We start from the raw sequence: 15,317 nt of genomic DNA, 5'->3' as shown, positions 1-15,317 counted from the left end.
GGAATGCAGGAGAAATAGAAGGGGCCTCTTTCCAGAGGCTGGAGCCCAGCACCCTTACAATTAGATGAGGGAAAACTCATATCTGGTATATGCCATACTCATTGGGGTTTAAAGGTTTTTTAAGTTATACCTGTCTTAAATGAATTCTCTTGTATCAAAAAGCTCAAAACTTTTTAAAATGAGCAAAAATTGTCATTTAAAGGCTACACGTAACAGCACTCTTACCAAACTGGCCGGAGGGTGCAGTGGAGAGCAGTGAGCAGCAGGAATACTGATATCGTTGACGGGCACCCTTCCCCTGGCTCAGGGCTGACATACGTTGATCTAATTAAATGAATGATGTGATCATCTTGCTAAAAACAATTCTGCAACTTGTACTTGAATTGACATTATTTTTCTTGCCTAGTGTTACCTATTCCACATGTATGTGGGAGTGAGAGCTGGAGGTGGCATTGGCGATGAGATTGAAGACCCCGCTGGGGATCCTTACGAAATGTACCGCATTGTCTTCGACATCACCTTTTTCTTCTTTGTCATTGTCATCTTGCTGGCCATCATCCAAGGTATGTTTGCCAGTTACGTTAAGTATGAACAGGGCTTAATCTCATTCTCTTTACCATCCTGCATCTACAGCCTCGTTGTTTTATATAAAGAGGTTTGTGCATTCATTTGTAAATTCAACATTTATTTAGCATCTACCATGGTATGTATGAGGCCTTGCCCATATAGAAAGCCAAAGATCCACCCAGGCACTGATATAGGCTTACCTCCTTTTATTTTGTTTCACAAATGTTGCATTATCTTTACAAATTGAAGTCAAGGCCTTCTACTGTTAAAAAGGATTATGACACGCTATATTAAGGCTCACTGTACCACAGTGCTCTGGAACAAAACCCACAATATCTCCGAGGTTTGCCTATACAAGAAACTTGAGAATCCTTACAGAGGCCCCTCCCTGCCACTCCCCACTCTGAACTGACCATTACCTGCTGTCCTGCTTCCTAGAGGTCCCGGGTCTAGCCTTGGCCCACAGCCTCCTGGGGGTGGGAGAGGAGCCATGAGAGTGTGACAGGTTTTCTCTTCTTTTGGGGAAGGGATACTGATATTTAGCCAATGCTTGTCAGGAATTAGAGGAATAGGATGAATTTAGTTGGGGTCATGGTGCGTTATGGTGCCTGCAAGACGTGCAGGTGTTGGGGGCTAATAAGTAGTTAGCTAGCTGTAATAGGTCTTTCAAGGAACAAGTCAGGAATGAAATAACATAACACATGTAAAATAAATAGAAACAGAAGCAAAAATAACAGAAATTAGGCCCATCGTGGTGGTCAAAGATGGTGGTGCAGAGATTTCCCAGCAAGAGAAGCAAAGAAACTGAGGAGAAACCCTGCAATGCACTCTGCATCAGGTGGTAGGAGAAGGCGGAGAGCGCCAGAGGAGACAGAAAAGGAGGGGAGCTAAATGGGGTGGGGGGTGGGGGGGCTGGCGGAGAGGAAAGTGTTTCTAGGAGGAGAGAGTAGTTAGCATATACTGCAGAAAGGTGAGGTTAGAGGAAGAATGTTTCGCCAGGATGCAGCATTTAAAAACAAGCACTGTTTTTTTCTGAGTATGTTTTCTCTGAATAAGCTTGATGATTTACTTTACAAAACAAAGTGGCCTGTGCCATTCCCTCTATCATTCCTTACCCTGAACAGATTATTTAAAACACTTTATCTGTCTTTATATTTAAAATCCCAGGTCTTATTATTGATGCTTTTGGAGAGTTGAGAGACCAGCAGGAACAAGTACGAGAAGATATGGAGGTAATGTTCTTCTAAGTACTCATTCCAACTCTAGCTCTGCATCTCACAGCAGAATTACCAATGCAACCTGTTTCCATTCCTGTCCTCTTCTTGGTGCCTACCTACCAGCTCTGGGCATTTCGTGCTCCACCCTCTGTGCTCTACGCTATCCCATCCCCTCCGCCTGCTGCCTTCACCATGCCCCATGCTTGGGGCAGGAGCAAGTACCCCCAGCTCGCTAGGGAGTGGATGACTAAGTGCCTGAAGCATTTGAGAAAGTTTTCAGTGTGTCTCAATTCAAGCAGATATCGCCCTTTTCCACCTGCCTGTAATGTCACGCCTACTAATACCTTTACTGCCTCTGTTATTTTTCTAGACTAAATGTTTCATCTGTGGGATTGGCAATGACTACTTTGACACAACCCCTCATGGTTTTGAAACACACACATTACAAGAGCACAACTTAGCCAACTACTTGTGAGTACTCTTGGTCGATGGGGTGACAGGGGCGGGGGAGAAGTGATAGAATAACACAGTCAGTCAGTTAGTTCAGTCTCTGCTGATGCCATTTCCTCCTGTTTCTCTGAGAAATAGTGGCAATTAGGCAAGAAGGCCCATGCAACCTGCCTCCCACGTTTCATAGATATGTGTTGTGGACTGTTCCTGCTCTGAGGGAAGGTCAGTCCCGCAACCCATCTCAAGGTCACATAACTTCCTTTGCTGGAATTTTCCTATCCCAATACAACCTTTTAAAATCCTAGACAAAGACAAAAGTCTGTGGCTGCATTTTTACTTACAGCCATTGCCCTGCTTCTTCCTCTCCCGCCACCCCTCACATTTGCTCTTGTCAAGGTGGCCACGGGTCCACTTGGTGCTGGATTCTGTAGTGAGTTTTCAGTCCTCACCGTGTCCTCCTCTCCTGGTGACACATGGGCTCCATGAGGTTTGGGGACGTTTTCACACTGCTCTATCCCAACACCTGAGGTAAAGCATTCACTCCAGAACAAGTGATTCAGAGCCTATTATGTTCTGTGAACTGCCTGTGAGACTTAGAACTTACAGAATTTATAGAGAATACAGATTTCCTGATAATTCAGATTCTCTAAGTGATCATTTGTAAGAAAAACAAAACAAAACACTGCTGGACTTGGCTCCCCGGCCTACCCCTTCCCCTGAGTCCACATTGTATTTAGAAAATCCTCAACTTTCTTTAAGATGGAACAGGCATAGCCTTTGGGAAAGGTGTTATTGTCAAAGAGACAACAGTTTAAGAATTTCTTAAGACAAAAACACAAATTTTTAAACATTAACTTTGGCATACCTTCCCTCAAGTCTGGGTAGTCATCCTTGTTTGTTCTCATTAAGAGAGTTTGCATCTTATTGAAGGGGGTCCAGTGGATGTCCTTCTATGAAAGGTGAGCACACGGCCACATGTCAGGACCAGTGAATAGAGAAGAGAGGAAGAGCATTATGGTAGCTGGGTTGGGACCCCTTCTACGTCTTTCACTAGCCTTCTATATTAGAATAGCCTGTTTCTCTCTCTGTGCCTCTCTAGCAGAAAGCTTGAGGGGAAAGAACCCATCTTATTCACACACCCCCCCCAAATGGTGCTTTCTCAAATAAATGTGCCTAAGTCTCCAACAAGGTCAGATACTGGCCATGCCTTGTTTCTTAGTGCGATAAACGAAGAAGAAGGAAACTAATATATGTTTACAGCCTCTACTGTGGGCCACAATCTGAAGCTATAAACTCAGGGGACCCTGAGAGAACTCAAAATCTGGGCTCAGCTCTCTCCCCCGCCCCCTCCGAAGAGAGTTATTTCTACTTTCTCTTTCTCACCGAGAGCTCAGTCCTTTTCCTGAAGGGCACGAGACCGGCTCCTCTGGCAGCTGTCTCTGAGGCCATGTAATGCGAGCTGAGTGCCCGGCCTCCCGGGATGCTTGTGTGTTCCAGACAAACAGACTCAAACCTCAGACACTCACAGTTGAGCAAGTGAAACCACCTTGGCATTGCTCAGTTGTCTATAACAAAAACAAAACTGTATTTCTGAAAGAATCGGGGCAACTTAAGTACTTTCCAAAAATCCCGTATCCTTGAGACACCATATAATTTTAATTCTACATTTTTATGTCACGATGAATAGGTGTACTGAAAATTATGCAGGAAGAGTTTGGGATACCATTTCATTGTTTGGATTAGGATATTTTTAAACAATAAAATGGTAGCGAAAATGCTTCCTCACAAGGGATCTTAGCTTAAGCTCTGGGGATGGTAAAAAGGGATCTCTTCTCATGAAAAGGCTAATTTTAACACTATCATCAGAAAATGATGGTTTATGTCTATGCCACATTTGCCCAATTCAGAAAGGCCTAGTGGACAGCATGATACTAAAAAGCATATTTGAACCCCTCCTCTGGTTCCTTTAATTAAGTAAAAGAAACTAGGCTTCCTAACGGAAGTATCTAATATTGTCTTTTCCTCATTTATTAAACCTTTTTTCCTTGTTCCAGGTTCTTCCTGATGTATTTGATTAACAAAGATGAAACAGAGCACACGGGTCAGGTGAGGGGAAAAGTCTAATTAAGCATCACACCCCCACAGCAGCACTTCCTTTGCCTAAGTGTCAAGAATCGGCTGAGCACAGGCTATCTGAAGGAGACAGGTGATCCCATCGGCCTCCATGCCGTTCCCCACTGCTTTCTGCCTCACTCCACCATCCTTTGTGACTTAAGAAGCCAGAATTCTAAAGCAATTCCATTCGATTCCAAAAGAGTCCTGGTTATCCTTCCAACAGACACTGACATTTTCCACACCCTTCAGAGTTAAGGAGCTGGAGGTTGAGAGCATTACAGAGCAAAAGACAATGAGGAGCTGAGTGGGTGGTGAGCACAAAGAACAGGGGGAGCAGAGGCAAATGCTGTGAGGACGGCATAGAAAGATAATCTTGAGTGGGGGAGGGGGAGGGGTGGGTGTGAGAGTATGAATGAGGGTGTCAGAGGGATTCTATGATTATGACATGTAAAGACAGAGAACACAGGCCGAAGAGGCAGGTTATCAAGTTTTCAAACATCACTGAGTTTGTAGGAATTCTTCACAGCTCGAACATTTAGGAGAGGGCAGCTGGTGTCCGGAGCTGGCTTTAATCTACCTAAGCCAGCCCTCCATGGTCCCCATCGTACGTTCTCCTACTGATTACAGATTACATGGAATCAGCCTACTGCTAATCTTTTAGGTATTTTTATGTCAATCACTGAGTTGGTTTCTGTGTTCGGGAGGAGGAAGTGGGAAGAAACCTCTTGCTGTCAAAATGGGCTGTGAATACAACAAGAATGAATGCGCCAGTTGAGCCTCATATAAATCCACATCATATTCCTAAAGGGAGACAAATAGAGCAAAAACAGAGTTTTCGAGCTTTAGCTTACTGTGGTTTAAAAAGAAGTACCTTTCCCCCCCGATTATTTCAGGAATCATATGTCTGGAAGATGTACCAAGAAAGGTGTTGGGATTTCTTCCCAGCTGGTGACTGCTTTCGGAAACAATATGAGGATCAGCTTGGATAAGCCTGAATGAAAGAAACTCCTCACGAGTCTGGACTGTCAACTTAGAGTGAAATTAACATCCTCTTGTACACTTCATATGCAACATTTTTGAAAGGTGACATTTTCTAAATGCCTCCCTTACAACAAGAAATTGTTTGTTAAAAAATCTGTGTAAAAACAACCCCAAAAAGAAGCCACCAAAAAAAAAAAATCTCTGATATTTTGGAATTGATTGGACTCTTTGTGCCTAATGGACAAACCCTGTGGGAGATAACCTTTCAAAATGTTAAATCAAGGACTCCAGTTGAACGCCTTCAAGATTTTCAGTTCTACTGTAACGTGTTTGTCAGGATGGCAGCATTGAGAAAGGGACTAGAAGTATGAAGTCTTGGATACATAATACATGAAATTTTAAACACTTGAATGCCACATGACAATATCCACGAGTGACTCATGGTCTGAACTACAAAAAAATCATTTTAACTGAAGTCTAATTTTTCCCATGGTACTTACTAGTGAATGTACCCAGAATCAGCTTGAAAAGCTTTAACCAGTTAAAGAAATAGAAACAGAAAAAAACACTTTGTCGACAATGAAATATCGATTAAGTGCCTTAAAACCTCTTTAGATATAGCTATGCAAGTTTTTTATGTTTATGTTCCAGATGGACAGTCCCATTAAATAATTGCGTTGATCTTCTGTCTTACTTTAAGAAACTGCACTTGAAGGTTATGCATATAATTTTTTTTCTCAGTAACAGCTTGTCGACTGCTGTTATTAGAAGAAAAGTACTGTACTGAAAACTCAGAAAAATCTCAATCTTATGCCAAATTGAGTAATGCTTTATGGTCCCTCGTAAGTAGTGGAGCCGCTATGTTTAGGTGAATCTTAAGTAAAATGAAGTGCCCACTGCAATAAAGTGATACGTGCCAACCCGTGGTTCGGCCTCTTGTAATGCACCACCTCTGGATGATTCTGCAACCACACTGTGGCTGCTGGGAAAGGGACATGAGACAAACAGCCTAAACCCCTTCACAAAAAGGAAAAACACTCCACAGACCAGCACTGGTTTATTTGGCCAAACACATACCCTGCTGCTTGCTCTCTTCAGCCGCAGCACTTCGCTGTGCTGGAAACAAGCGCCACGTCTCCGCCCTTCCTGAGTCTGAGATGACTAAGTCAGAGGAAAATGCCCCGAGCCTCGTAACTGTATTATTGTGGCTGTTGTCAGACACAGAGGTAGGTGTGCACTGTGTGAGCTGATGGAACACACTGGCGCGGGGCAGGCTCGTAAACCAGCTGCGCTCACGGACAGCCATGGGCCCGGCCTTACAGGGCAACCCAAACTGGTGTCGGGCACTTTTTTTCCTTCTCTTTTTCTTTCTCTTTTTTTGTTAGGAAATCATACTGTCCAACCAGTCTTCAAGCTCTTCCTCGGTAACATTTTTGGATGTGCTTGGTTGCTCAGGTTCCACCGTCTTTTCTTCCGCCACAGATGGTTTTGCAGGAACTAGGGAAATAAAGGCAATGTTAACAACTTCACGTTGGTCCCAAAATGGAGGGTGACAGCTTCCCTGGGCGCTGTTCCATGATATAATTCAGCCACAATGATTACTTTGCTTACAGCAAGGGGAAACATTCTATTGTTGTCCCTACTCCCTAAGATGATACAATAATATCTAAACAAATTAATAGAGTAGAAATTTGCCCCTCTATTTATTCTCAGTTGAATTTCACATTTCACTAGTTTATTAAAAAGACCAACACTCGGTTTTCTGTGTGCTATTGTAGCAATCCTGGAAAGTATTAAGGCTCTTGAACGCAGGATATGCTGGGGCCTTGCCTTGGGCCTCTCCGCATCAGATGGGCCACCGCCTCACGGAACACACACAAACAAGAAAGTGTTGTTCTCTTGTAAAAAACAAGATCAAAACAGTAAAACGAAGGAAGAGCTGGTTAACTGGGCTATTCAGACAGTTGATTAAAAGGTCCGCTGCCGCACAGCTGAGGTCTACAAATATCTCAAGGCCTGTTTATAGCTCACGTTCAATTCGCAGCCTCAGATTTAACGCTGAGATCAGGCAGGTAGCAGCTCTGGGAGCCGCATATCGAGTGAGAGGAATGTTGTCAGAAAGGTCAGCTCTGGGGAAGCGGATATGTGAGCATAGAAATAGATGTCAGTGGACGACGCCAGATTGATGTCAGGCACCAATGGAGATGTGTGCGGATGTGACACGGGTGAGGCTGTTCTCATAAAAGCACAGAACCAAGAAGATGGAGAGGGAAGAAAATGAAAACCGTACCTTTTTCTTCTTGGGCCTCCACCGCCTCATCTTTCTCAGATTCTAGGTCCTGGGGCATCTGGTCCGGTAAGATGTTCGCTCCCGCTTTTGCAGGCGCATCTAAATTAAGCAGCAGATCTAATTCTTCTTCCAGGTGGTCCGCTGCTGACTGCAGTGGGGAAGCGGGATCCTGGGAGCCCTCTGAGGGGCCTGGTCTTGGGCTAGCTTTACCCAGGGACCCGGGGCAGCCAGCAGGTGCTGATTTCAGCTCAGACACGGACCCCTTTCCTCCAGGCCCCAGGGGCCCTCTTAACTGCATGCCTAGTCCCTTGCCTTCATCGTTTCTCTTTGGTTTCACCTGAGGAAGCTCTAAAGGAAGGGCGGTCTGAAAGAGAAGCATAATAACCGAGTTGAAAATGTGAGTTTTGTACCATTTGCTCAAGCAGAAACAGAAGCTAAGGAAGCCATCAAACTACCTTAGAATTGGAACAAGAAACAATTCAGACAGGAAGTTCACAGAGGGTCTCCGGTGGGGGCCCGTCACAGTACCCTCCTTTCTGACATGGGGTAAATGCATGCGGGCGACCTCACTGAAACATAACAGGCCTGCGCCCCCCACTCAGGTCTGTGCTGAATTGAAGTTGAAATCAAAAGGGCCATGTCTTCTATCAGACCTGAAAAATGACAGTACCACAGGGCTACTGGAGGTACACTGAGTCTGTGATGAGAGTTAAATTTAAACTCTGTAAAAGGACCAAGAAGTAACTAGCAAATCAGATCTGTTCAATGTACTTGAAAGCACTAATTAAAGGTGAAGAGGTAAATTCACTGAGAAGAAAATAAAGACTAACTCTGTATTGAGTAAAAAAATGCCAGACATGAAAGAAAAACATACTATTTGATTACATTTGTAAAAAGTCAAAAGCAGGCAAAACTGATCTTTAATATTAGCAGTCAGGACAGTGGTTTTAGGGAAACCGGCTCAGAGCAGTGGGGAAACAGTGGCTTCAGCAGCGCCGGCAACATTCTGATTCTTGATTTGGATGCCACGTCCATGGTAACTACCACCTTTGCATGCACTTTTCTGTCTCTGTTATAATTTAATAAAAGGTAAAAATATCCAGGTGGTTGCAATGCAGCGCTAGGCTGAGAACACTGTCCTGCAGGAGGCCTGTGTGACCAGCAGGGCTTCGGAGTGGATAGGTTCAGAATGAAGGTCAGCCACTATTGGCAGCACCATCCCCTATTTGGACACGTAAGCACCCTGAGCAGATCCAATTTACAAACAACTCTTCAGGCTTCTACGACAGGATGACTACACGCACAAACGTAAATGTTCATATTGTCAGTGTGCAGGACGAAGCCGGGGTGTGGTCCTCTATTCCAGTCCAGGGGTTTTGTTTCGGGTGTCTGGAACTGGGCATCTGAATTGGTTTTGTTTATTCCCTCCCTGGGGGTTTCCGATGTAGAAACACAGTTGAGAATAACTGCTGTGCATCGTGGCACAGAAAGCGGGGCGGGGGGTTAAAACAAGGTAGCCTGGGTTTCCAAGTTACTGCCGTTATTATTTACCTTTAGTCTAAGGCCTACCACCAACACATCCTTCACTTTCAAATGCTCACAACACTTCCTGTTTCTCTTCTGAGTCTTGGGCCCCCATCACCTTCATCTCAGTGGTTCCCTGTGTGTTCCGTTAACCATTCCTCATCGGGACCAAACTAAACATGTCAGAACCCTGAACACCGGGACACCCAACCTCTCCCAGTCACAACCCCAAATGCACCCCACATTCCAAAAAACAGTGACTCCCATCAGAGGCCAGTGAAATCCCCTTTACTTCTCTGCCCCTACCTCTCCTCCAGCCCTGAATTGTACTTGCTGCCCTAAATGTGGGACTAGTAAGTGCAATAGAAACAGCATTACATTCAACTGAAGAGCCAAATTAATCATTTTAGCTGCTGGATTCTATTTAAAATTAGTACTGCCCAAAGTTTCACTTTTTAAAAAAGTCAAGTGAGCCACAATTAAATTCTGAGGCTCCTTATATACAGTCCTTGGGCTTTTCCTCTCAATCACCACCTTACAGGGATACCTCCCCAATTTCTATCTCCAGCCCTTAATTCTGGACTATAAATTTCTCTATTTGACTTCTATTTTCACTTTGATATCTCAGAGGCACAAACCCCTAATATCCCAACCTCACCTCCTGGTCCCACCTAGCAGTGTTGCACAAGCTGGAAAAAAACCTAGGATAATTCTCCCCATGTCCTCTTAATTTTTCTTTTGAAGTACCTCTTAGAAAACTCCAATTCCGTGCCACCTCTACCATCATCACCCTTTCCAAGCTACAGCATTATTCGCCTGGACCCATGCGACAGCCTCCTAACTTGCCTCCCCTCGTCTCCTCTGCTCTTGTAAGTACGGATTAACCAATAAGCACCCCCACCCCACTCCTGTAGCCCCCTTGCCATCCACAGCCAGCATGCTCTTGCTAGTGTCAGCAGTAGCAGTGCTGTTAATGCAGATCTTTCTCTAAATTCCAACTCAAATGGCCTTCTACTCTGGGTCTCAGCTTATCTGTCCCTTCCTCAGAAAATCCATTCCTAATCACAGCAGAGTAGATCAGGTTCCCTGTTATATAATCCCACAGCACACTGTGCTAACCCTTCCTAGCAGTTATCACAATTTGTACTTTTGTGTGATAATCTGTTTCATACCCACCTTTCCCAATAGAGTAAGCCCCACAAGGGCAGGAACCATGTCTGTCTACTCAACCACTGCATCCTTCGTACCCAACATAAATATTGTACCAGCCAGACTTTATACTTTTACATTTCATTCAACTCTATGACATCTGATTCTTTAAAATGTTTCAGCTATAAAATGTAATAAAAAAAACCTTAAAAAAATTAACTCATTCTCCCTTAAAACTTTACAAAGTGCTACCTGATACAAACCCCTCAGCTTCATGAAGGAAGAGCTGAGCCTGAGACATCCTGCCAGGGGTTATTTTTCATTCTTTCTTCTCCTGCCCTAACCCACACCAGCTCGAAGATGCCATCAGGGTTTTTACCTGGACCAATTCAGCAGCAACATTGAGTCGCAGGGAGAGAGGCAGTTCTTGAAGGGCTTGAACCAATGACTCACAGTCCACATAAAATGCTGAATTCTATAAATAAATAAGAAAGATACATAGATCACACATATACATATGTATTCCTGGTGATGATTACATGTGACCTTCTAGAAATGAAAGAGCAGAAGACACACTTGATATGGTTATGTCTCTCATCTCCCCATTAAGATGAGCAGAACCAAACACCACCTTCCTGAGCCACAGCTCGTGCCGCCGGAGCAGCAGCGGAAAGTGCGCACCCCACCGTCAGGGACACACGATAACCTGGAAACTGGACACTCTTGGACTTACTGGCAAACAGAAAAATAAGCATTCTGTGGAATCTAAGTGGACCTTCAAATGCAGGTGCTGACCCTCAGGAGAGGGGGAAGAGCTGTCTAGGTCAGTGATGGCGAACCTATGACACTTGAACTCATTTTTTTGGTTGATTTTTCTTTGTTAAATGGCATTTAAATATATAAAATAAATATCAAAAATATAAATCTTTGTTTTACTATGGTTGCAAATATCAAAAAATTTCTATATGTGACACGGCACCAGATTTAAGTTAGGGTTTTTCAAAATTCTGACACGCCGAGCTCAAAAGGTTCACCATCACTGGTCTAGGCAGTGAGATGGGTTGAGAGGCACGGCCGAAGGCTGAAGGAGCCCGTGAGGTACCTGCTAACAGGAAAGCAGAGGATGGAAACTCACCTTCTAGCCGGCAGCACGCTGTGTATGGCCAACACTAAAAGCTCCCTTTGACTCCCTTCCCATTCATACCCATACAGTGACCTCCCAAACTGAGGCATTTGTACAAGCATTCCAGATTACCACCTGGCTTACCAATAGTATAGCAGCTGCTCTCGGAGCCCTGGCAGCCAAGAGAAGGAAAACTAGAAGGTGGTTACAATGACCTCACATTAGAGGCAAACATCACTGACCACCTCCTCTACCAAGGACAGCACAGGCCCAGCTGGAACCACGTCTTATTCTATCATCACTGACTCCAAGTTAGAGAAAATCCAGTGCTGCTCTATCCAGTCTCACCTCGATCCCACCGCAGGAATGTCTCGGGCAGAGGAGTTTATGGTGGAGACAGTCTGTCATTCCTGCTGTGCTCAAGAAGGGCCCCGAAATGAAACCCAGACCCACTCTAACCCTAATCCCCACCGCGAACACGGATCAAAAGAAACAAGGTGGCTTTTCAACACCCTGCTGACATTTTCCGAGGATGGCTGGCTCTTAGGGAAGCAAAGCTGGCGGCACCAATTGTGGCCCTAGTCCTGGGAAAAAGGAACTTACATTTACATCTAAAAAAAAAGTATTTCGGGAACAGGATGGAGATAAGGAAGCCCTGATGAGAAAATGAGAAACTCAGTAGGTGTCAGCCCTGAACTCAGCCCTGAACTCAGCACCCACGGGCTCTGACACACCCAGCATGGCCAAGCTCGTGTTTTCCAGTTTGGAGAAACTCTCTCAACCCACTAGTAAGATGTGATCCTGAATGCTTATCACCTGGGTCAGTCAGCAAATCACAACCTGGAAATCTCACCCTCCCCACAGCCAAGGGGGGTCTGCAAAGTCACACAGGTGCACCCCCTTCATTCAGCCTGCAGAGCGAGAACTTGCCCTCCGCGACCTGTGCTCTCAGCTCTCTGGAGAACTGCTGAGACGTGCTGAGGTCTGGCTAAAAGTATCCGAACTTCCTCTGCCCTCATTTGCATCGTGTGCAACGTGACTGTGAGGTGCATCATAAACAGTGAGGAGCTGTGAGCCGACCTCACAGAGATACGGGGACGGCCCGCTGTGCTTGTGAGCTGCACTCAATGTTGGGCATTTGGCTGTGTTTGCTACTGGAATGTCTCCTTCCCCCACATTTCTAATTCCCACCATCACCCGAGGCCCAGCTGACACTGTCCCACCTCCATGATGCCGTCAAGACACTGCGAGCCACCACGGTGATTGCTCCTCGTCTCCTTGCAGGAGTCCCGGAGCCAGGAGCCGGCCATCAAATGCCACTGTAACACTTTCCCCCACAAAGGGCTAAAGCTGACGGCCTTAGATATAAAGTGGGATGAAGTAAATTGTGTAAAGCATGAACTTTAAAATAGGTTTAATTGGAATAATAACCATGAATTAGCTTTAAAATAATTCACGGGTCTTTTTGCCTGGAGAGCGCAGTCCCATATCCACTTGGCCAACTCTGATGGTCACTCGCAGCTGGAGTCACATCCTGGTCTGCAATGGGACATCCTGGTGTCTTCTCTCCTGCACAATCCTCGCTGGCAGAGGGGAGCAGCCCGACTCAGACAACCACCCCCACCCCCCACCTCTGCCCTCGGTGTGCACAGAAGTCTGTCTGGGGAGTGAGAATCTAATCCTGCAGCTCCTCTCTGTCCAGGAACCTCATTATGCTTCAAGTCTCTGAGTCTGTGTAAAGGTACAGTACTTGGTGAGAAAAGAACCTGCTAGAAACTCCACTTTGCAGCTTTAAAAAAAGTCCAAAATTACTTTCCTTTAGTTCTGCTCTTCTTCCTTTCCGAGAGCAGTCACCATAGCCTTTCCTCAGCCCAGCCCACCTTCTTCAGGAGCTGAAGCACTGGCCACATTCATGTGGGACTCAGGGACCCCAGTCTGGGAAGCTTTCCAGACACACATTCTCAGCCTCGCTCAGAACCAGAGTCTGGAGGGTGGACCTGGGGGCCTACACCTCTAGAAGCCAGGCTCAGGAACCACTGCCTCTGGCCCAGCCAGCACTCAACACTCGCTCAGGGAAGCTCTGCTGAACAAGTCATTATGTCAACAAAAATAAAAGACAGAATAGGAAAAAAAGTGATTTTAAAAAGCATCTATATTTTTACCCAAAGAAGTTCTCCCGCCCTTCCCCTCCACACATGCCCCGCACTGTCCATAGGAAAGACATGAAAATCCCACTTATAGACCTAAAGGGAAACTCCCTATAGTGACGGAGCCAGCACTGCTAAGCACCGACCCTGCCAGGCTACAGTCTCTGTCAGCCTGCACCTGAGCCACACAGAAACGAAGGCAAGTCAGCGGGAGGGCGCTGGGTCCCTCTCCTGTCAGGATGTCCTCTGGGGACCTAACATGTTGACTCAGTTGTTGGAGCATCGTCCCATGCACCAAAAGGTCGATTCCTGGTCAGGGCACATACTAGTCCCTAGTTGTGACTTCAATCCCCAGTGGAGACACATGCAGGAAGCAACCAATCCATGTTTCTCTCTCGCATCTCTCTCTCCACCTCCCTCCCTTCCTCCTTTCCTCCTTTTCTCTCTCTCAAAATCAATTTTTTAAAAAACACAAAAGGAGTCGAAACGTGAGTTGTTTGGTTTTCACCATATTCATCAATGACCTTAATTTGTGATTTCAACTTGTCCTAGAACTCTAAACTGTTTCTCAGGTATATGCCCAACGAGGCTGAAACAAATACAAATATTTTTAATTCCCAACTTTTTGTATAATACATACTCTTTGCAAAGTGACAGGCAGTACTTTTACAGTAACTTCCACCTCCTCAATTTGTATAAGACAATGTCCATCCCAAACTAAATACAACACCAGCCCAGACATAAAATGAGCGGCCTACAGTGCGTGTGCTGAGCTGGTAGCAGAATGGGCAGGGGGTGCCTTATCTTTGGGCTTTGGGTCTGCTGCTCAGCCACCTGTCTGAGGCTGTGGACAGACTTTCTAATCACTGGGGGTCTAATCAGAGAGAACAAGACAAGCCACCAACAATCCTCTGTGCATTTTAAAGGCGTGAAAATATCTGTTATCTTTCATATGAAAAAATCAGTGAAATCGTGCATGAAAAAATAATCAAAATTCCTAAGAAAGAAAACATAGCTTGAACACAAAGCAAATAAAATATTTGGGCTTTATGGATTCACTGAAAGACATATCTGATATTTGTTCTTATTTTATAGCTTTATTCACCTAATTCTGGAAGAAGAGTTATTTAAAGCTATAAAGTAAAGGATTTTTCTCAACACCAAAAACAATGTGGGGGGGGGAATTAATTTTCAACCCTCAGAGGAATTTTCATAAATGGAAAAGAAGAAAGCCCAAATGGCAAAGTAGTCCGCTAAAAATCATGACTCTCAGCTTTCTCCTTTTCAGCCTAGTCTGTGAACAAGCCACACAGATGGACAAGTATAAAGGTGAACTCTAGCTCCAAGGACCTGCAAAATGTAAGCTCCCTGAAATTTTTCTGAGCAACTGAGGTAACAGACTAAACTGTACATGAATCACTAAAGTTTTTCCTACTTAAAGACTCTAGCTCAACACTAATATCAGAGGTGTTAATTTCCAGTCTTGAAAAGAGCCAGCCCACCACATTCAACACAAACCATCTTACCTGCTTTGGGCATGAAGCTTCACCATCCCACTCTTTCTCCTCAGCAAACCGGAACTGTGAGAAGGAGTCCCCTAGAAATATAAAAAACACACTTTATGGAAAAGCCCAAGAAAAACACTCAGTTCTCTAAACTCCCCTGGCAGGATGGGATGAAAGTGCCACTTCTGAAGAGCCAACCATCCTGATCTCAGTGGTACAATGGAAGGCTCTGGCTTCCACGTCATTGCA

At 45.0% G+C, this 15,317-nt stretch overlaps 2 protein-coding genes across 2 annotated transcripts in view; one reads left to right on the top strand and one right to left on the bottom strand.

Annotated features, from left to right (window-relative positions):
* Window positions 1-6,204, top strand: part of RYR3 (ryanodine receptor 3) — a 366,436-nt gene extending 360,232 nt beyond the window's left edge. Inside the window, 5 exon segments of the mRNA XM_023752849.1 lie at window positions 407-563; window positions 1,735-1,799; window positions 2,155-2,255; window positions 4,289-4,340; window positions 5,243-6,204. Coding sequence (XP_023608617.1) covers window positions 407-563; window positions 1,735-1,799; window positions 2,155-2,255; window positions 4,289-4,340; window positions 5,243-5,338 — 471 coding nt within the window. The 3' untranslated portion in view covers window positions 5,339-6,204.
* Window positions 6,205-6,374: 170 nt separating this feature from the next.
* Window positions 6,375-15,317, bottom strand: part of AVEN (apoptosis and caspase activation inhibitor) — a 123,944-nt gene continuing 115,001 nt past the window's right edge. Inside the window, exons 3-6 of the mRNA XM_014454767.2 lie at window positions 15,090-15,160; window positions 10,673-10,768; window positions 7,621-7,984; window positions 6,375-6,827 (exon numbers count right to left, since the gene is read on the bottom strand). Of these exons, the coding sequence (XP_014310253.2) occupies window positions 6,712-6,827; window positions 7,621-7,984; window positions 10,673-10,768; window positions 15,090-15,160 (647 nt within the window). The 3' untranslated portion in view covers window positions 6,375-6,711. The remainder of the gene's footprint in view (window positions 6,828-7,620; window positions 7,985-10,672; window positions 10,769-15,089; window positions 15,161-15,317) is intronic.

This window comes from Myotis lucifugus, unplaced genomic scaffold (genome assembly GCF_000147115.1).
Source record: "Myotis lucifugus unplaced genomic scaffold, Myoluc2.0 scaffold_38, whole genome shotgun sequence".
NCBI lineage: Eukaryota > Metazoa > Chordata > Mammalia > Chiroptera > Vespertilionidae > Myotis > Myotis lucifugus.
Note: the sequence above shows the minus strand (reverse complement) of the source record. Positions and strands in the feature narration are given on the sequence as shown.